At 44.0% G+C, this 20,931-nt stretch overlaps 2 protein-coding genes across 2 annotated transcripts; both read left to right on the plus strand.

Moving 5' to 3' along the window:
• The first annotated feature begins 1,138 nt into the window (after positions 1 to 1,138).
• On the plus strand, positions 1,139 to 14,519 carry LOC106612081 (uncharacterized). Its single transcript, XM_014212914.3, has 7 exons — positions 1,139 to 5,605; positions 5,744 to 7,307; positions 8,336 to 8,364; positions 8,728 to 8,856; positions 12,240 to 12,306; positions 12,700 to 12,807; positions 13,064 to 14,519. The coding sequence occupies exons 1-7, from the start codon at positions 5,325 to 5,327 to the stop codon at positions 13,730 to 13,732; spliced, it is 2,847 nt and encodes a 948-aa protein (XP_014068389.1). The 5' UTR covers positions 1,139 to 5,324; the 3' UTR covers positions 13,733 to 14,519.
• Positions 14,520 to 14,820: 301 nt separating this feature from the next.
• Positions 14,821 to 20,370, plus strand: LOC106612080 (RDS/peripherin-like protein xRDS35). The gene is made up of 6 exons (XM_014212912.3): positions 14,821 to 15,660; positions 17,721 to 17,963; positions 18,267 to 18,454; positions 18,714 to 18,960; positions 19,148 to 19,309; positions 19,669 to 20,370. Exons 1-6 carry the CDS (start codon positions 15,511 to 15,513, stop codon positions 19,729 to 19,731), a joined length of 1,053 nt encoding a protein of 350 aa, XP_014068387.1. The 5' UTR covers positions 14,821 to 15,510; the 3' UTR covers positions 19,732 to 20,370.
• The last annotated feature ends 561 nt before the right edge of the window (positions 20,371 to 20,931 follow it).

Consider the following 20,931-nt stretch of genomic DNA (forward strand, 5'->3'; position numbering starts at 1 on the left):
CGACGAAATCGCATCGACGCAGTGTTAAGAAGGGGAGGTTTGCTGACTGAATATATAGTCTAGTTGTGATGCGGCCAACGTCACAATGCGAATACCTCCGACCTAGTGATTCTACGAAATAGGCCCAACATGGTCGAGCCTTTATGAAATGACTACGTACTTTTACTTACACTTTGTTACTTCACCATGAAACATAAGCTTACAAACCTACTCATTTTGATTTATGGTCATGAAAAAAGGGGTTCGGAAGAAAGTAACTATGGGAGCCTATCAAAATGTGCACTTTGCTTTCATCTCATCCATTAACCAACCTATCTATATAAACAGTTTCAAACTTGCCAACCATAATACAGTACTGTAAATGTTGCCATTCTTTATTATAAAGTCTACTCATTTCGTTGGTCACAGACGCTGCAGTTGGAAGAGTGAGTCAGTCATTCGACATTTTCAAATAACAACAGCTGACGTCAAAGCATTTGGTGCTCGGATGAATACAGAGCTAGATGTGAACAGTCCTTACAAACCAGATGAAACTGGAATTCACTAGTTCATTCTACCGGGTCTACTTCTCTTATACTGCATTGCTGAAATTGGATTTGGCTGATGTCGATTATTGTGTCACACGTCTTTGATTGTGTAGCCTACCAACCAAGGACTCTCACCCATCTTTGAAACAATATAACAACTACACATTTGCAGAAGAGCTAGATGACAACTGTGTGGGAGAGCAAACCAGTTTAATTTTCCTTTAACAAAAATATTCAGACGAGCTGTAACATGACTCATCAGTGACATTCAAAATATTACATCAGAACAAAACTCTAAATGGCTGCAGTAGCCCAGAACAAACCTGTGTGGATTATATGCTGGAAAAGTGGTGATTATTCATGAGGCCAACATTGGCAGCAGCCAAACCACATCCATCAGCAGGTTTATTTGTGTCTTATAATCCGTTTTTTTAATATGATATCTTGGCACAACAATCCGATTAAATAAAAGGGAGTTTTTTTTGTTGAAATTATTGAATTATCTGGGTCTATCTGTCCATTTAGACACCCAGTGATCAATATCTGCTAGCCAAGGACATTTTGTGTCTTCAATCTAGAAGATAAAGCTGGAATCTTGAGAATCCAACAAAAGGCTCAGTTTGTGTCTGTGTGGAAAACTACTGCCTGGACTCTGGAAGGCAGAGGAATGAGTTTGCATTCACCACCAGATGGCGCAAAGCTAATTCACAAAACCTCCTGCGAGTGACGTATCATAATGAAGATCAAACTAGGAAAGGAATAGGAAGATCATCTCTAAAAGCGAACAGTAGGCCCAGAGCCTATATTTGGTTCTGAGTAGCATTCAGTCTCAATCACACTGACGTCATCATCGCAATGACATCAAGGGACAAACCCAGATTAATGTGGGAGGTTGATGAAGGGGAGTAGACTAAATAGGAAATATTATGGCCTGGGCCTATATAATAGAGAATATATAAGCAGACGTAGGCCTGACATGTACTACACAAAAATACAAAACAACAAGTCCAAAGGTCCTGGAAGAACTGCTGCTTCTCTGCAAGGTTCTTTGAACTAGATCACACACAATACAATAGAACAGGCATTCATTTGGGTGGTGTCTGAACATGTACATTTCGAATGGCACAATCTGTCCTTATCAGTCGCTCCAGGCAAAAACACTATCAGTCATTGTGTTTTTATTTTTCAAGAACAGGGCTGGGTAGCCTGCTGCTATCACCATTGATTATGAGTGTTGCCAGCCTTCCTTTAGGCAACTAATCTAATGATCGGTGAGAGCAGGGAGTGGAGTTCGGTCATCTGGATGTTGCTAGTTTCAGCCTCTCATGACCTCAACAGATTTAATGTAATCATATCTTGTCTGGTGGGGGTTTAAACAGGATATAGTGTTTGTTTAGGCTTTGTTTAGTTATATGCCTCTATTTACAGTAGCCTAATGTCACAGTATAGTGACTGCCTCAACAGCATTGCATGTGAATTCACTTCTGTTACACATACCCTTGTTGGGCGTACAAGTCTGGGCTCACATTCAACCAGATGGCAGGCTACAAAATGGCCCCCATTCTGCATGTGCTTAATTTGTAAATTGGGAGGTGCCGGAACAAAAAGTGAGCAAGAGAGGGTGGTGACCTGGGAAGCTCTGAGGTACCGGAACGCATGAGGGAAAGCAGTAGACTAAAGGCACACATGGGGAACATTTTAGTAGCCTAAGGTAAATGCTGCCATATTATAAACACATTTAATCCAATTCATCATTGTGTTACATGACGAGACTTTGGCAGAATATTTTTTAATACCGTACAAATGATCGAAATGACATGCTACTTTGACACAGACAAACTGAGAATCTCAGATCAAACTGAGAATCTTGAATCCATCAATAGTAGGCCTAGGTGTGTGGAGACATATTGTAGGCTACAATATGAGGAGGAAATTTCAGTCCTGAACATACTTGCCAGTTTCACTGACTCACCCAATGATGTGCAGCTCACTCGCAGATAATGGCGATGAATTCGTGCCAAAAGCCTATATCTCGCTATTGTTTTACATTGGGTTTTTTTCTTCATATTTTTTTATTTCACCTTTATTTAACCCGGTAGGCTAGTTGAGAACAAGTTCTCATTTACAACTGCGACCTGGCCAATATAAAGCAAAGCAGTTTAACACATACAACAACCCAGAGTTACACATGGAATAAACAAACATACAGTCAATAACATAGTAGAAAAACGTCTATATACAGTGTGTGCAAATGAGATAAGATAAGGGAGGTAAGGTAATAAATAGGCCATGGTGGCGAAGTAATTACAATATATCAATTAAACACTGGAGTGATAGATGTGCAGAAGATGAATGTGCAAGTAGAGATACTGGGGTGCAAAGGAGCAAGATAAATAAATAAATACAGTATGGGGATGAGGTATTTGGATGGGCTATTTACAGATGGGCTATGTACAGGTGCAGTGATCTGTGAGCTGCTCTAACAGCTGGTGCTTAAAGTTAGTGAGGGAGATATGAGTCTCCACCTTCAGTGATTTTTGCAGTTCGTTCCAGTCATTGGCAGCAGAGAACTGTAAGAAAAGGCTTCCAAAGAAGGAATTGGCTTTGGGGGTGACCAGTGATATATACCTGCTGGAGTGCGTGCTACGGGTGGGTGCTGCTATGGTGACCAGTGAGCTGAGATAAGGCGGAGCTTTACCTAGCAAAGACTTGTAGATGACCTGGAGCCAGTGGGCTTGGCGACGAGTATGAAGCAAGGGCCAGCCAACGAGAGCATACAGGTCGCAGTGGTGGGTAGTATATGGGGCTTTGGTGACAAAACGGATGGCACTGTGATAGACTGCATCCAATTTGTTGAGTAGAGTGTTGGAGGCTATTTTGTAAATGACATCGCCGAAGTCGAGGATCGGTAGGATGGTCAGTTTTACGAGGGTATATTTGGCAGCATGAGTGAAGGATGCTTTGTTTTGTGAAATAGGAAGCCGATTCTAGATTTCATTTTGGATTGGAGATGCCTAATGTGAGTCGGGAAGGAGAGTTTACAGTCTAGCCAGACACCTAGGTATTTGTAGTTGTCCACATATTCAAAGTCAGAAGCGTCCAGAGTAGTGATGCTGGACGGGCAGGCAGGTGCGGGCAGCGATCGGTTGAAGAGCATGCATTTAGTTTTACTTGCATTTAAGAGCAGTTGGAGGCCACGGAAGGAGAGTTGTACTTGTACTTTGTAAAACAATATTTCGGAGTTGATCAAATATTTTGTTAGCCCACAGCAGACAGATTAGAGTCTTCTCTTTTCAGCAGGAGCCATTTGGTTTCCAACCTGTGTTTTCCCGTGATTGTATTTGAAATATTGCGAAAGGCCTGTTTTGTCAGCATGCTGTTCACTGACAGATTTGCAGGAGTTCCCGACAGTAGGCTATGCCTTGTTATTGGGCTACACACAATCCAGAGCTAGGCTAATTAAAAAAAATAAACTATTGATCCTCTGTGGCTAAATTATAGGCCTTCTCGTGGTGTAGTAGGTATCTGAACAGACAGCAGTTATTCTATAACTTTGGCAAATGTATTTCAATTTATCAGGGGTGCTGCAGCTCCTCCAGAATCCTTCGCGCGGAGATGATTCTATAAAGAAATAAATGCACTTCTATAAAGAAGTGCAACCCTGGAGAGATGAGAGTTGCAGGGTCATGTCTATCAGAGCAGAAAGAGGGAGAGAGATCATAGAAAGTGAATCTCATTCTAGTTCTGTGAGAGATACAGGAGCGCTACTCACACTACTCACAAATACGTGGCCACGCACTTAACAAGAGAACATCCCTGCTCATCCCCTGCCTCTGATTTGGCGGACTCACTAAACACAAATGCTTAATTTGTTATTATGTCAGTGTTTTTGAGTGCCGCTGACTATCCGTCAATTAAAAAAACAAGAAAATGGGGCCGTCTGGTTTGCCTGATATAAGGAATTTGAAATGATTTATACTTTAACTTTTGATACTTAAGTATATGTTTGAAATTACATTTACTTTTAATACTTAACTATATTTACATCACTTTTAGACTTTTACCCAAGTAGTATTTTACTGGGTGACTTTCCCTTTTACTTGAGTCATTTTTCTGTTAAGGTATCGTTACTTTAACACAAGTATGACAATTGGGTATTTTTTCCACCACTGACAAGGCCACTGATCCATAATAATCAATGATAATAGTCCTATAAGCACTACAAGCGTGCCGCTAGAGGCCAAGGGTAACCCCACACTTATAACAATAATCCACATCAGTAGGATAAATGAACTGCACCAATGTTCTTGTTCCAGCTGTATCGGTTCTATCCTGTTCTGGATTCACGAGGACAATTGTCAGTCTCACACTTTTAATTGGTTCGATGAAACACCATTACATCAGGATTCGATGTGGTTTGACTGATATTGAGTCAGGGATGTGGCAAAGCAAGCCAAACATATCCCTTCCACTGTCACGCAGCTATTCTAGAGTTGGAGGGCAAGGGAGACAGATGCATAGCAACAAGATGAGAGGCTAATAAACTGTCCAGAATAACTTAACAGCTTAACAGATACTTAATTGAGACAATTACTTTCCCCTTTCAGCAGAAACAACTTTGGGTTAGTTAATTGGAAACATTTAAGATTTTTTTAAACCCAGACTTTTTGGACGTTTAGGCATTTGTGGTACGCTTATCTTGCTGGACTTCTTATTAATTTCTCATTCAGACAGAACAGAAGTAACAAGGGTAACATACTGACAGAGTGATGGTTGTTCATCTTCAGCTCTGGAGCTATGATCTCTGAGGCTGACAGACAGGGAGCAGTTAGACCCAAGAGGTCGCCATCAGACGGGCACAGGGATAGGGACAGGGACAGGGACCTCAGCCCCAGACGGAGAGCAGAAGCTGACCAAAACTATTTACAGGAGAGACATCAAGAGGGCATCAATGACCTCCCTGCAGGGAAGAGACAAATGATGGAGAAGTTTTTCACTCCTGTTCATAGTCCTCCTCCAGGTGGGATCACATCACAGAAGCACCGCCATCACCGGGATCAAGAAAAGGAGATACACAGGTAAGATCACTTTTGAGTTTCCCTTTTATTAAAGTTTCCTTTTTAAAACAGTAATGAGAAATGCATATTTGATGAAGATTACAATTGAGTGTGGTAATTGGATGAATACATAATTACTACGTCATCTCTCCATATCAGCTACAGGAGGTCACGGAACAATGATAGACGCAGCAGTGAACGCCACGGTCACCACCATCACCGTGGTAACCATTTCCAAGATGACCAGGAGCAATCCCATAGACGTCACCATCATCATCCTCAGCACCTTCATCACGATGACGAGATGTCGGATCACCACACCACCGTCACCCTCTCCAGAGCATCTTCCTCCTCCCTCTCATCTTCCTCCTCTTCCTCTTCCTCCGACTCTTCCACCGAATGGTCCGGCATTGACGACAAGTTCTCCCTGAAGCACGCCAGCCGGCCGCAGCATACCATGTCCTGCTCCAACATTGCAGGAGGACGACAGTTCCGGGAGGATGACAGTGAGCTGCAGGTGTATGCCACGGTCAAACAGGGGCGAATGCACGGAGGAGGAAGCCCTGGGACCAACCATCGGGCCCAGGGGAGGGGAGGACAAGAGCCCAGCTACTCCGAGCTCAACCGGGGCCATAGCCGCAGTGAAGAGGGGTTGCTGCAGAATACAGGCACTGACAGAGGGAAAGCACGGACACCCCCACACCTGAAGCACGGATCCCTCTACAAGACAGCCAGCCTGGGCCGTAGCCTGGCCTTCAGTGAAGAGGTCCTGGCTGGGCCAAAGAGGGCGGTGTCCTCGATCCAGCTCCCCAGTAAAGGCATCCTGAAAAACAAGGAGGCGCCGCCGGACATCCGCAAGGCCAAGTCCATGGAGGTGCTGTCTTCCCGGGTAGCAGGCAAGACAGCAGGGCCCAAGGGGAAGCAGGATGTGGAGGCTCTGAAGGATGCAGCCAGGCAGAGCATGGTGAAGGGGAAGATACAGTTCTCTGCCTTCCTGGATGAGATCACTAAACAGGTCATCAGCCCCGCCCGTCTCAATACTCTGGGGGTACCTGTCGAGACTGTAGGACCGGGTCCAGCCAAAACCCCAGCATCCCCCAAATCTCAACTGAAAAGTCAGCCCCAGCTTCCCTTGAAAAAGCAGGGAGATGGGCAGGGGGAGGAGAGGGAAACGGTTACTAAACCTAGAAAACTGAGGAATGACTCTGACACACGGTCACGGAAAATATCTCTCCCTACAAAGTTTGGGTATGAAAGCAAGAACCACACTCCTTGTCTAGGCAGCCCCCCAACCCACCACTCCAGCCAACCCTACCCGCCCCACCCACCGGCTGGCTATGAAGACCAACCAGCCTCCCTGCCTGACTTCCAGGGTCCTGTCGGTAATAGGCATGGGCGGTATGGCTCCCTTCTTACAGACGGCACTGTCAGCTCCAGCCCTGAGCCCAGCCATCACAAACACCGTAGCTACAAACACCTTGACCAGAGCCACAGGCCCACCCATAGCCCACCTTCATCTCCACACACCCAGCAACCCCAGCTACCCCACCGCACCCCAATCCGCACACACTCCCCTCCTCCAGTGCCAGGGCCCGAGTCGGAGTCTCCCTCCAGCAAGTCTGACTCATCCCGGAACAGAGACCGAGACACGGCCAGCCCCAGCTCCGAGCAGAGCAACCGCCACAACCGGTCAACCTACCGCTGGCATCCAAAGCCACACAGGGTGAGTCTAACTGATGTCAACTACAGATGTAGGATCTAAATTTGAGCCAGTTTGCTACAGAAGGAAAATAATCCTGCAGCAACAGGAAATGTGAATTATTATGTGGTTTATAATTAATGGATGTTTATGTAGGGGTTGATACATTTTGCGTTAGGACAAATCAAGTCTGAAATTTCAAACTGGAAATGACAGACTTTAAAAGCATTTTAAAACTCAAATACACTATAAGTTTGCATTTCTTGCTGCGTAGGAAGATTCTCAGCAACAAAAGAGTGATCAAATGAAGATCTTACATCTGTATGCTGGTGGAGTCAAGGGGTCTAAATACATACTATAGATAGTAGGTCCTAGCTGTAGAGTTAGGTAAATCATGCATTCACGTCAATTAGGATTTGTCCCAAAGTTCTTTAAAGTTCTTGAAGTTCAAACCACACAGGGAGTGTCAGTTAGTGTCCTAAACCACAAAGCAGCAGTTATATAAAGAGAACTCAAGCGTCATCCTCTGTCTGTGACGCTTGTCCACAATTAGCCACATTAGGTAACAGGTAACCTTTATAGGCAATATGTTGCATTGGGAACAACACGCTACCCAACCCGAGACTGCCTGGGTGCCAGCTAGCACGTCGAGGGCCAGAGTAACCGTGCTGTGGCTCTGACTTTATTAACCTCACTCACGCACAATCAATAGCTTTCCCTGGAGCGTATGAACTAAAGTTCAATAATCAATTCCTTTGGTTCTATTATGTCCCTACCATTCTCTCTGCCCTTTTCATCTCTGTCCAAAAAAACATTCCATTCAGTTTATGAAACTTTATTAGGAAGTGAAGAAACTGCACTGTACATTGTCAAAGCTTACAATAACAATATCCCTGATGTATATGGTAATGTGGCAAATAATAATCAAAGAAAAAAATGCAGATGATAACATTACTAATACAACTAATATAACTGTATTGAAAGTTATTGAATTAGAAATCATCGAAATTTATCTCTAATCGTCTCTTCTCTTCTGCTGTCTCTCTCCATAGACCTTGACAGGTGACACAGGCGAACTCCAGTGAGTGTGATTTTTTTTCCTTCTTCTCCCCCTCTCCTCTCTGTTTATCAATGCACTCTAAAGAGCATCCTTTTGATTGTGAAAGGTCACTGAATATCGATTCCACTAATGGCTTCCAGAGCTCTCTCACCCCCTCTATCAGTAAAGATGGATGAAGAACAAGATGAAGGAGAAATGTATGTAACAATGGTACAACGCACAGCGTTTAGTCTGGATTAACAAGGCTATGTGAATTGTAACATCTCTAGAAGCTGACCTGAGCTACATCCATAGCATCTAATGTGCTAACATGGCCTTGGGAAATGTGACTGCGCATTTTTCGAATAAAATTCCATATCCCATGACCCTCCTGTGTGTAAATAGGGCACTGCAGGAGGAGAATGCTGAGCTGCACCAGAACCTGATGCAAACAGTGGTCTGCATCGAGAGCCTGGAGGCGGAGCTAGCCAGGGCCAGGGAGGAGCTTAGCCACATGAAGGAGAAGTTCAAGAGGTCAGAGCTAATTATAATATGATGACGGCTATAGTTTTATATAGTAACATTATAATATGATGATGGCTATAGTGTTACATAGTAACATGATAATATGATGATGGCTATAGTGTTACATAGTAACATGATAATATGATGATGGCTATAGTTTTATATAGTAACATTATAATATGATGACGCCTATAGTGTTATATAGTAACATGATAATATGATGATGGCTATAGTGTTACATAGTAACATGATTAATATGATGATGGCTATAGTGTTACATAGTAACATGATTAATATGATGATGGCTATAGTTTTATATAGTAACATTATAATATGATGATGGCTATAGTGTTACATAGTAACATGATAATATGATGATGGCTATGGTGTTACATAGTAACATGATAATATGATGATGGCCATAGTTTTATATAGTAACATTATAATATGATGATGGCTATAGTGTTACATAGTAACATGATAATATGATGATGGCTATGGTGTTACATAGTAACATGATAATATGATGATGGCTATAGTTTTATATAGTAACATTATAATATGATGATGGCTATAGTGTTACATAGTAACATGATAATATGATGATGGCTATGGTGTTACATAGTAACATGATAATATGATGATGGCTATAGTTTTATATAGTAACATTATAATATGATGATGGCTATAGTGTTACATAGTAACATGATAATATGATGATGGCTATAGTTTTATATAGTAACATTATAATATGATGATGGCTATGGTGTTACATAGTAACATGATTAATAAGATGATGGCTATAGTTTTATATAGTAACATTATAATATGATGATGACTATAGTTTTATATAGTAACATTATAATATGATGATGGCTATTGTGTTACATAGTAACATGATAATAAGATGATGGCTATAGTGTTACATAGTAACATGATAATATGATGATGGCTATAGTGTTACATAGTAACATGATAATATGATGATGGCTATAGTTTTATATAGTAACATTATAATATGATGATGGCTATAGTGTTACATAGTAACATGATTAATATGATGATGGCTATAGTGTTACATAGTAACATGATAATATGATGATGGCTATAGTTTTATATAGTAACATGATCATATGATGATGGCTATAGCGTTACATAATCTCAGCAAAAAAAGAAATGTCCCCTTTTCAGGATCCTGTCTTTCAAATATAATTTGTAAAAATCCAAATAACTTCACAGGTCTTCATTGTAAAGGGTTTAAACACTGTTTCCCATGCTTGTTCAATGAACCATAAACAATTAATGAACATGCACCTGTGGGATGGTCGTTAAGACACTAACAGCTTACAGACGGTAGGCAATTAAGGTCATAGTTCTGAAAACTTAGGACACTAAAGAGGCCTTTCTACTGACTCTGAAAAACACCAAAAGAAAGATGCCCAGGGTCCCTGCACATCTGTGTGAACGTGCCTTAGGTATGCTGCAAGGAGGCATGAGGACTGCAGATGTGGCCAGGGCAATAAATTGCAATGACCGTACTGTGAGACGCCTAAGACAGCGCTACAGGGAGACAGGACGGACAACTGATCGTCCTCGCAGTGGCAGACCACGTGTAACAACACCTGCACAGGATCGGTACATCCGAACAGCACACCTGCGGGACAGGTACAGGATGGCAACAACAACTGCCCGAGTTACACCAGGAACACACAATCCCTCCATCAGTGCTCAGACTGTCCGCAATAGGCTGAGAGAGGCTGGACTGAGGGCTTGTAGGCCTGTTGTAAGGCAGGTCCTCACCAGACATCACCGGCAACAACGTCGCCTGTGGTCACAAACCCACCGTCGTTGGACCAGACAGGACTGGCAAAAAGTGCTCTTCACTGACGAGTCGCGGTTTTGTCTCACCAGGGGTGATGGTCGGATTCGCGTTTATCGTCGAAGGAATGAGCGTTACACCGAGGCCTGTACTATGGAGAGGGATCGATTTGGAGGGTACATCATGGTCTGGGGCGGTGTCATAGCATCACTGGACTGAGCTTGTTGTCATTGTAGGCAAAGTTATAGGGAAGACATCCTCCTCCCTAATGTGGTACCCTTCCTGCAGGCTCATCCTGACATGACCCTCCAGTATGACAATGCCACCAGCCATACTGCTCGTTCTGTGCGTGATTTCCTGCAAGACAGGAATGTCAGTGTGATGCCATGGCCAGCGAAGAGCCCGGATCTCAATCCCATTGAGCACGTCTGGGACCTGTTTGATCGGAGGGTGAGGGCTAGGGCCATTCCCCCCAGAAATATCCAGGAACTTGCATGTGCCTTGGTGGAAGAATGGGGTGACATCTCACAGCAAGAATTGGCAAATCTGGTGCAGTCCATGAGGAGGAGATGCACTGCAGTACTTAATGCAGCTGGTGGCCACACCAGATACTGACTGTTACTTTTGATTTTGACCCCCCCTTTGTTCAGACCCACATTATTCCATTTCTGTTAGTCACATGTCTATGGAACTTGTTCAGTTTATGTCTCCGTTTTTGAATCTTGCTATGTTCATACAAATATTTACACATGTTAAGTTTGCTGAAAATAACACAGTTGACAAATGAGAGGACGTTTCTTTTTTTGCTGAGTTTAGTAACATGATAATATGATGATGGCTATAGTGTTACATAGTAACATTATAATATGATGATGGCTATAGTGTTATATAGTGACATGATAATATGATGATGGCTATAGTGTTACATAGTAACATTATAATATGATGATGGCTATAGTTTTATATAGTAACATTATAATATGATGATGGCTATAGTTTTATATAGTAACATTATAATATGATGATGGCTATAGTTTTATATAGTAACGTGATTAATATGATGAATCTATAGTGTTACATAGTAACGTGATTAATATGATGACGGCTATAGTGTAAAGTGCGTCAATAGCAACAATAATCATTGTATAATACTGTAGTAACAATGCTTGCTCTTGTCCTCGTGTGTCTTTGATGTGATTACAATACATCTGCCACTCCCTTTTCAAGTTACTGTGAGCACCAGGGAAGGCATGCAGTACATCTAGGCATGCCCTTTGTGATTTACAGAGTAGACTTTATGAAAGTCTCATTCTGTCGAACCTGTGAAATAGCCCTTTTTTGCCCTACATTTTTGTCCTGGAGGGCAAATTCCACTGATCAATAGCTTAGTGTGACTGATTGGTGTGGTTAAATTGAGTGGTTCTCTGCCTGCCATCTGTATGGTCTGATCTACTGTTAGGGTCAGAGGTCAGATGGCCTCATGACCAAGGGCCTATGGGTGGGTGGGTGGGGGTTATGGTATACAACATAGGCCCAGAATTCATAGCCATGGTGCTGTCTCTCTTTGCAACAGGCTCCAGGACACACACACAGGTACCCAGCACACCAACAGCCTTCTGGGGGAGAAACTGCACTCAGCGGTAAGAATTAGGTCAAACATGACAGACGGAGAGACAAAGACAGAGACGGAGAGAGAGAGAGAGAGAGAGAGAGACACTGAGGTTATCTCATTTAGGGCTAGAACCTGACCAGGTAAAACTGTGGTCCCTGGCCTATAATTAGTTTTTTCCCTTATGGTTAAGAAAGACTCCTGCTACTATATAAACTCATACCTCCACCCAGGTATAGAAACATGCTCTGAATATCCTTCTCCCTCTCTGTCACCTCTACAACACGCAGTGTTGTGTTGACTGATGTTCTCTGCTCTGTTCTGTCCTTGAAGACTGAGAGCACAATTAGTACTACTGTTATACCATCTCTAGAACAAACTGTAGGGAATATGTTGAGTCGTGTACTCTGTTCTATCCCTGCAGACTGAGAGCCTTAGCTCTGAGAGGAAGTATATGGTGCAGCGTATCGCCCATCTCAGCACAGAGCTGGAGCAGGCCAACGCCACCATCGCCTCTCTGGAGAACATCAATGTGAGCACAGCACCATCTACTGAGCAATAGATGAACCACAACGCACATTAGCTTTGTTCACATTCTGGCAACAGAAAGTGGTGGAAAGACAATATGATGATTTTGTATTTGTAAAGTTGATAGTGGCCTTACATGAAAAGACTATCCATAATCTCCTCAACTCATGTTCAGCTCATAATTTCTTCTACCTCATCTACTGGTTTCTCTATGTCTGTTGTATTATATGAACTGATAGGATGTCTGTGCTGTCCTCCAGGTTCCCTGTCTGATCAAGGAGCTCCTAGAGAAGCACTTTGACTCTGGAGACACTGTCAAGCAGTTCCTGAAGAACGCCTTGAAAACCGGCCAATCCACAAGCGACATCCAATCACCTGCTACAAAACTGGAGCAGAAGCCATCTGATTGGTCAGGTGCAGGACTCAGGGAGTTTGAGGCGGGTCCACAAAAGGTCACTGCTTTTATGCCCTGGAAGCAGGAGGAGGGGTTTGGGGTGATAGGTCAGACAGGAAATGAGGATTCTCGCCCGATGAGTCCCCCTTTCTCCGTCGCTGACATCAGTATGGCTATCTATAAGAAACTAGCTGCCAGCCAAGCGGCAAGACAGCCCCGGCCTTCCAACTACCAACCTCACACTGACACCCCTCCCAACCCCTACCCTCTGGTGGAGTTGGGTACAGGGGGTGCAGGAGGTGCATGGGAGGAGGGTTACCTTGTGCCTGCTGTCAAGGAGGGCATGGCAGTTGCAGGGAGAGCAGCTGAGAGTAAGCAGGGTGCTGTTGTTGATGTGTCCTATCTGACGGCCCAGAGGGTTCTGGATGACTTCATGCACCAGCTGACACACCCAGAGGATGGGAGCGCAGGTGGGGAGAGGGGGCATAAGGCCAACGGGGGAGGGGGAACAACTGAAGAGAAGGGGGCAGAGTGAAACGAACCTATGAATTGCTGTAATTGTAACCTTATATTACATAGGCTAGGATTGTTCAAGATGTGATGGTTTGTTTGTGATGGTTTGAGGCCTGTAGTTCTGCATTTATTTAACATTTTAATGTCACTATACATTTGAGTGATGGCATTGTAAATATTACATTCTGTTTCTTTCCCAAATGTCTTGTGGTGCAGTTGTAAAGAAAGTATTAGACTTAAACAATTAATTGAACTATATACAGAATATAATTATTAATCCAAATTTGCAATGTGATACAGTCCATCCTTTTCCTTGTGAAGTGATGCAGAATTTAAATGTTTTGTTAATGCCTAGACAGTGAGTAGAATTTTCTATTTTATAACAATGACCGCTATTTTGTAAGCTCCAGTAAGCCAATGAAGGAACCTTCATATCTGAATAACATCGATCCAGCTGGCATTAACGTATTACCCACTGTGTTTTGGGCTATCATGTCACATGACCTAGAGTTTAACCTTTATTTTAAGCCTTTTCCAGAAATGAGAACTATGAAAGCAATTGTCTGAGGATGGTGTCGGAGGATGCTGCTGGACCATCTGACATAAAAAGAAAAGGGGACAGTTTGATGAAAAAATTTAAATAAAGGTTCAAATCCAGGTCTTGTGACATGACTGTGCAAAACACAGGGCCCTACATTAACGCTATGCTGTCCATCCTAATGAACTGTCTAAGCTAAAACTGTATAAAGCTGCTGTCCCCCCCCAAGACTTTTGATGTTGTAGATTAATAAAATGACTAATTCTAAAGATGTATGGTTTCTTGATTTGTCTTTCTCCCAAACATGACCTACTTCCTGTGTTAAGCCATCACTCTCCCCCTCCCCCAGTCCCTCAGCCTGTAAGCTTTATCCATCTCTCTCTATCTGCATGTATAAACTATAGCCCTGGCCCTCTCCATCCTGTGTCAACTCTGTGAGTATACCTGTCATAACCGTCAAATCCAACCTGTTGGCCCAGTGCAGGTTTGCTGATCAGACACTGGCCTGCTTTCCCATTGGTGCTCCTGTCCTAATAGGATCCCAGGGACTATGATTGGGGGATTACCATAACCATACTGTACCCTCCACATTGGCCAGTCCGTATCCTCCACCATGGGCACAGCAGGAATTTAGGGGTGCACCTTGACCACGCACAGACCACACCTGAGGGGTTCCATCCTAAACAAACGAGGGTTGTCATTGTCAATAATTGTGTGAAACGAAGGGTCACTGTTGTGGTGCAACCATAACCTGATGATTTGAAGGATCATAGTTTTGCTGTCAAAAAAGGACGTGAATTATCAAATATCTATTTGATTCATTATTTTCCTGGCCTTCAGTTTTTGTCTCACTAATTCACTTGGATTACTTCAGAGATGTTTTATATTTTCCTTTCTACGTGAAAGCTTTGGATTATTGTCCCAACCCGAACCTGTCCTTCACCATCAGACGGATCTTCCTTCTTATTTCAACCCACAGGAACAACTTACAGGAGATCAACCTGATAATAACTCACCAACGCACCCTGGAAAGGCCAAGCCGTACCTGTTTGTCTAATACAACAGCCTTTGCATAACCTACTCCTATGAATCGCAGTAGTCAACCTTATTTTTTCCCCAGAACTTTCCTTCTTTGAACCTACCGATATTCTTTCCCCCATCCTTCACTGTTATCTCTCTCTACTTGATTATCCCAACATCTCCTCCCTCCGTCCTCTTCTTTTTCTCTCTCTCTCTTCCTTTGTCCTGTGTTGGTTGTTGCCATGTCGCTGCTGAAGCTGCAGTTCCCTCTGCAGAGGCGTGTGCGTCTGGCCCAGGGTCTGTGGCTGCTGTCCTGGCTGGCAGTGCTGGCTGGGGCCTTCACCTTCTCCCTGGGAGTGTACCTCAAGACCGAGCTGCTCCGCAGGGCAGAGGTACTGGCTAACACTATAACACACACATGCCTGTTCACACATAGCAAATTACACACAAACACACCTTATGTATTTCACACGACACACACACACGTTTCTGGCACTCGGCAAACACACAGCACACACACACAACTGTCCGTCTCACTACTGTTCCTGTCGTCTATCCTGGCTGGTTCAATTAAACACTTTGCTGTGTTCTCCATGTGTCTTTCAGTGTGGGGTCTGTTTCACACACCTTCACCTATCAAAGCTGTATTCACACAGCACAGAAAAACATTGGGCTGGCATGATGCAGTTGGCTTGAATCTGGACAAGCTTTGTGTGTGGCTGTATGTGGGGGGGGGGTTGATGGGCTTATTGGTGTGTGGCTGTGTGTATGTGGGGGTAGAGGTGCTTATTGGTGTGTGGCTGTGTGTATGTGGGGGTAGAGGTGCTTATTGGTGTGTGGCTGTGTGTATGTGGGGGTAGAGGTGCTTATTGGTGTGTGGCTGTGTGTATGTGGGGGTAGAGGTGCTTATTGGTGTGTGGCTGTGTGTATGTGGGGGTAGAGGTGCTTATTGTTGTGTGGCTGTGTGTATGTGGGGGTAGAGGTGCTTATTGGTGTGTGGCTGTGTGTATGTGGGGGGTAGAAGTGCTTATTGGTGTGTGGCTGTGTGTATGTGGGGGGTAGAGGTGCTTATTGGTGTGTGGCTGTGTGTATGTGGGGGTAGAGGTGCTTATTGGTGTGTGGCTGTGTGTATGTGGGGGGTAGAGGTGCTTATTGGTGTGTGGCTGTGTGTATGTGGGGGGTAGAGGTGCTTATTGGTGTGTGGCTGTGTGTATGTGGGGAGTAGAGGTGCTTATTGGCGTGTGGCTGTGTGTATGTGGGGTTAGAGGTGCTTACTGGTGTGTGGCTGTGTGTATGTGGGGGGTAGAGGTGCTTATTGGTGTGTGGCTGTGTGTATGTGGAGGTAGAAGTGCTTATTGGTGTGTGGCTGTGTGTATGTGGGGGTAGAGGTGCTTATTGGTGTGTGGCTGTGTGTATGGGGGGGTAGAGGTGCTTATTGGTGTGTGGCTGTGTGTATGTGGGGGGTAGAAGTGCTTATTGGTGTGTGGCTGTGTGTATGTGGGGAGTAGAGGTGCTTATTGGCGTGTGGCTGTGTGTATGTGGGGTTAGAGGTGCTTACTGGTGTGTGGCTGTGTGTATGTGGGGGGTAGAGGTGCTTATTGGTGTGTGGCTGTGTGTATGTGGAGGTAGAAGTGCTTATTGGTGTGTGGCTGTGTGTATGGGGGAGTAGAGGTGCCTATTGGTGTGTGGCTGTGTGTATGTGGGGGTAGAGGTGCTTATTGGTGTGTGGCTGTGTGTATGGGGGGGTAGAGGTGCTTATTGGTGTGTGGCTGTGTGTATGTGGGGGTAGAAGTGCTTATTGGTGTGTGGCTGTGTGTATGTGGCTGTGTTCATCACTCATGCTATGTATGGATTATATGTATGGAGGGAGGCGGAGGGGTTGGTTGAAGATTCACACTGACATATTGGAGGCCGTAACGCATCATCCAGATATGTAGGGTGTGCTGGTATAGCTCCAATGAACCATTGATTAAGGTTGACCTCAATCTGGGGCCTATCAAAAAAGGAAACGTTGTTTTCCAGTGCATCCTCCTAGCTTCAATACTCAATGATTTTCTATATGCAATGACCTGGATTTGACAAGTTGTTACACGTAACATGAATGTTACTAAAAAATAACAACGTCAACATTCCTAAACTCAATAACACTAATACAACAGAAAAAAACTGACAAAGGAAGTAGTTGGTTGCACTTTACATACAGTGGCATAGTACTGAAGTGGATATAGTGGAGCAATAGAAGTAGTTATGTAGGGTGCTGACTACCATGACTCATATTGCCTTACATGAACGTACATAAATGGAATCATCATCATGGAATGGAACATGCCAGAACATATCCTCTGATGCTTAGCGCTGTAATGTAACATATATAGATCATTTCGATGTAGTTTATTACTGTGTTATAACTGGTATAGTAATGTGACCCTAGATTTGACCTTTGACCCTCCAGGTGATGGACAACACAGAGATCCACGTGGTGCCAAACATTTTGATGCTGGTGGGCTTGGTAACCATCGGGATCAACCTGTTTGCAGGGCGGGTGTGTCAGGACTCCCTGGACTCTGCCCGGTTCCCCCCCTGGAAGCCCTTCCTGCTGCCCTGGTATGGCCTGGCCTGGATGGTGTGTGTCTGGTTGCTGTCTGCTGTGGTGCTCAGCTATGCCCTGCAGGGACACCTCGAGGAGTCACTCAAGGTAAGGGCCTCTGGGATGGGATGAAGAAGAATGAGACAGTGAATGCAACTGAATAACACTCAGACCCTATCTCAAGTAGTCTTTATGTGATTCCCCGCATCCTATCTCCTCGCCTGCGTCACATCTGTATTGAAGGACAAGGACAAGGTCCCCCCCCACCCAGATCTTCTTCTCCAATGTGTTTTGAGAAGAAGGCGAGGATATAGGAACTGAGGAATCCAGGAAAGATTAATTGAGAACAAGCCTTGGCTCCCATGAGTACTTCCTTGTCTCTTTTATGACATAATCTCTGTCCAATCCCAGGTGGGCCTGAGGAACGGTATCCGGTTCTACCGGGACACGGATGTCCCGGGCCGCTGCTTCCAGAAGGAGACCATCGACAGGCTGCAAATGGAACTGCGTTGCTGCGGCAACACCAACTACAGGGACTGGTTCGAGGTGCAGTGGATCAGCAACAGATACCTGGACTTCACCTCAAAAGAAGTCAAGGAGTGAGAGAGAGGGGGATGGTGGGGGGAGAGGGGGGAGGAGGAGAGGTGGAGAGGGGGATGGAGGGGGGAGAGGAGAAGTGAAGTTAAGCCCACAAACCAATGTTCTCTGACTTGTCTGAGGTGATGATGACTCACATGGGATTTCTATACATCATGTCTCATAAATGTGTCATCCATCATTAAAGCCAGTGTCATTTATGTAAGGTAACATTTTACAATGGAAACACTCAATCAAACCGTTAACCTATCTCCTCTCCAGTCGTGTGCGTAGCAACGTGGACGGTCGTTACCTGATGGATGGAGTCCCCTTCAGCTGCTGTAACCCCGGCTCCCCTCGGCCCTGTCTCCAGAACCGCCTGACTGACAACACTGCCCACTACAACTATGAGCACCAGAGTGAGGAGCTGAACCTGTACAACCGTGGCTGCAGACAGGCGCTGGTCGACTACTACATGGGCCTCATGAACACCATCGGCCCCGGGATACTGTCGGTCATCTCCCTGCAGGTATACATATGCACAAACACAGACAAAATATGAACATTGACTCTTGCCCTGTAATGTGGTGATAGTAGTTTTCAGTGGTGATTTTGTTACCATCAACCTCTGCCCCTGTGATAAGGTGGCTTTAGATATACATTTTGTAACCATGGCTTTGAGTTTAACCTTGACCCCTGTGACATCATCTCCACAGATGTCAGTGTTGGTGAGTCTGCGGTACCTGCAGACGTCTCTGGACGGCGTGGATCCGGAGAACCCCGAAGCTGACAGCGAGGGCTACATCCTGGCGAAGGGGGTCAAAGAAACCATGATGGACGTCAAGAACACCATGTTCAAACTGCTCCAGTTCGGACAGGTAGTGTACTACAGTACCCACAATGCTCTGTGAAACATACCAGGGATGTGTTCAGGGGCGTTGCAGAAAGAAGGACAATGAATAGAGCTGACCTTTTTAAAACGCAAATACACTACAAATGTGCATTTCCTACTGTGCTAGACAATTCTCAGCAACAAAAGAGTTATTCAAATGAAGATCCTACATCTGTATATGTTCAACACAAAACATTTATATCTTAACAGTCTGTAACAATACATCCTGATCAGACCCTGGTTAAGCATGATGTACCACAGTACCCACAATGCCATTTGGTTGTAACTCACTAAAGATGTTCCGAGAAGATAACCTAATGGTGTCCCGTCTCTTTATCAATACAGGTGGAAGCAGGTGATGAGGCAGAAGCAGGGGCGGACGGCGAGAAGGCAGCCACGTCCAGCTAGATGAAATATAATATAGAACCATATATGGGTTTGAAACAGGGAGGGAGGCTTCTTAGTTCTGTGACCTCATGGTGGTCTAGCCTGTGACCAGGCTAATGGTGGGCTAGCTAGAGCTCTGTGTTGGCTTTGACACTGGCACTGAACTTTTTGGCTTGATTTATACTGCAACAATGTATGAGCACTAAAATACATAAGGAATCTTATCTTATCATGCTCTGCACAGACAAGACAAGATCTTGCAATGCAGAGGATTTTTAACCTAATAGAATTTGGAATTATAATCTTTGAGTCAAGAACAAAACATGAAAGTCAAGAAGACACTGGAAGGCACCGAAGAACACACACATTCACAACAGAATTCACACACACAATTTATAAATACTGAAAAAGAATATTTGCATACTCGTACACAAGTAAATGAAAACACACACACTTTGAAGTACACTAACGTTCTGATGATCTTTGATTCAGATCTGACTAAATCTAAAGCACACAGTTAACGTAATAATACAAACACTCAGCCTGTGTGAAGGCCTACTGTCAATTGAATACCGAAATGGCTATAGAGTTTGTTAACGCACTGCTAAGTAACGTGTCAAGATGGCATTTAATATATTAAAGTTAGTTGCTCTTAATGGATTTGCGGGGTTGAGTCCTTTTGTATTAGATAGATAGACGTACAACTGAGTTGGGTTATTTCAGTTCACCCAGAGGTACAGGAGGATGTGTTTGTAATGACAACGTGATGCTAGTGATACTGTAGGTCTATGACTGTATGGAGCGGAGTGACTGTACAATGTAATCTGGGCTGCTAGGTATACTCTGACACATCCCATAACACCTTCGTAATCCAAACATAGCTAATCCTTAGACTACTGTTACAGCAGTTCTCTGCACAGCAACAGGAACACTGGAGAGAGATGGAGTAAAAACATACTTTAACAATGGACAGGGTTTGAAGAAAGTTCACTTCGAAGTGTGATCATGTAAAAGGTTGTAATTACATTTTTCATTATGTTTTCACCAACAAGAACACATGTTGAGCGCAATATTAACGCACATATAGCCAACATATTAAAAAAAATGTATTCGCTGTTTATTTTGTTCCTTTTTCAAATTGTTCATATACTGTGTTTTACGACAATGTTTACAACATGTCATCCTTTGATAAGTAGAATGTTCATAGATAGTAGTTTACCG

The sequence above is a fragment of the Salmo salar genome, chromosome 09 (assembly GCF_965601325.2).
Source record: "Salmo salar chromosome 09, fSalSal1, whole genome shotgun sequence".
Lineage (NCBI taxonomy): Eukaryota > Metazoa > Chordata > Actinopteri > Salmoniformes > Salmonidae > Salmo > Salmo salar.

Excerpts from the sequence above, each read along its gene's own strand:
- LOC106612081 (XM_014212914.3), top strand. The coding sequence starts at position 5,325 with ATGATCTCTGAGGCTGACAGACAGGGAGCAGTTAGACCCAAGAGGTCG. Across the intron at positions 5,606-5,743 it reads CAAGAAAAGGAGATACACAG|CTACAGGAGGTCACGGAACA; the intron begins GTAAGATCACTT and ends TCTCCATATCAG. Across the intron at positions 8,365-8,727 it reads GGTGACACAGGCGAACTCCA|GGCACTGCAGGAGGAGAATG; the intron begins GTGAGTGTGATT and ends GTGTGTAAATAG.
- LOC106612080 (XM_014212912.3), top strand. The coding sequence starts at position 15,511 with ATGTCGCTGCTGAAGCTGCAGTTCCCTCTGCAGAGGCGTGTGCGTCTG. Across the intron at positions 15,661-17,720 it reads AGCTGCTCCGCAGGGCAGAG|GTGATGGACAACACAGAGAT; the intron begins GTACTGGCTAAC and ends TTGACCCTCCAG. Across the intron at positions 17,964-18,266 it reads ACCTCGAGGAGTCACTCAAG|GTGGGCCTGAGGAACGGTAT; the intron begins GTAAGGGCCTCT and ends GTCCAATCCCAG.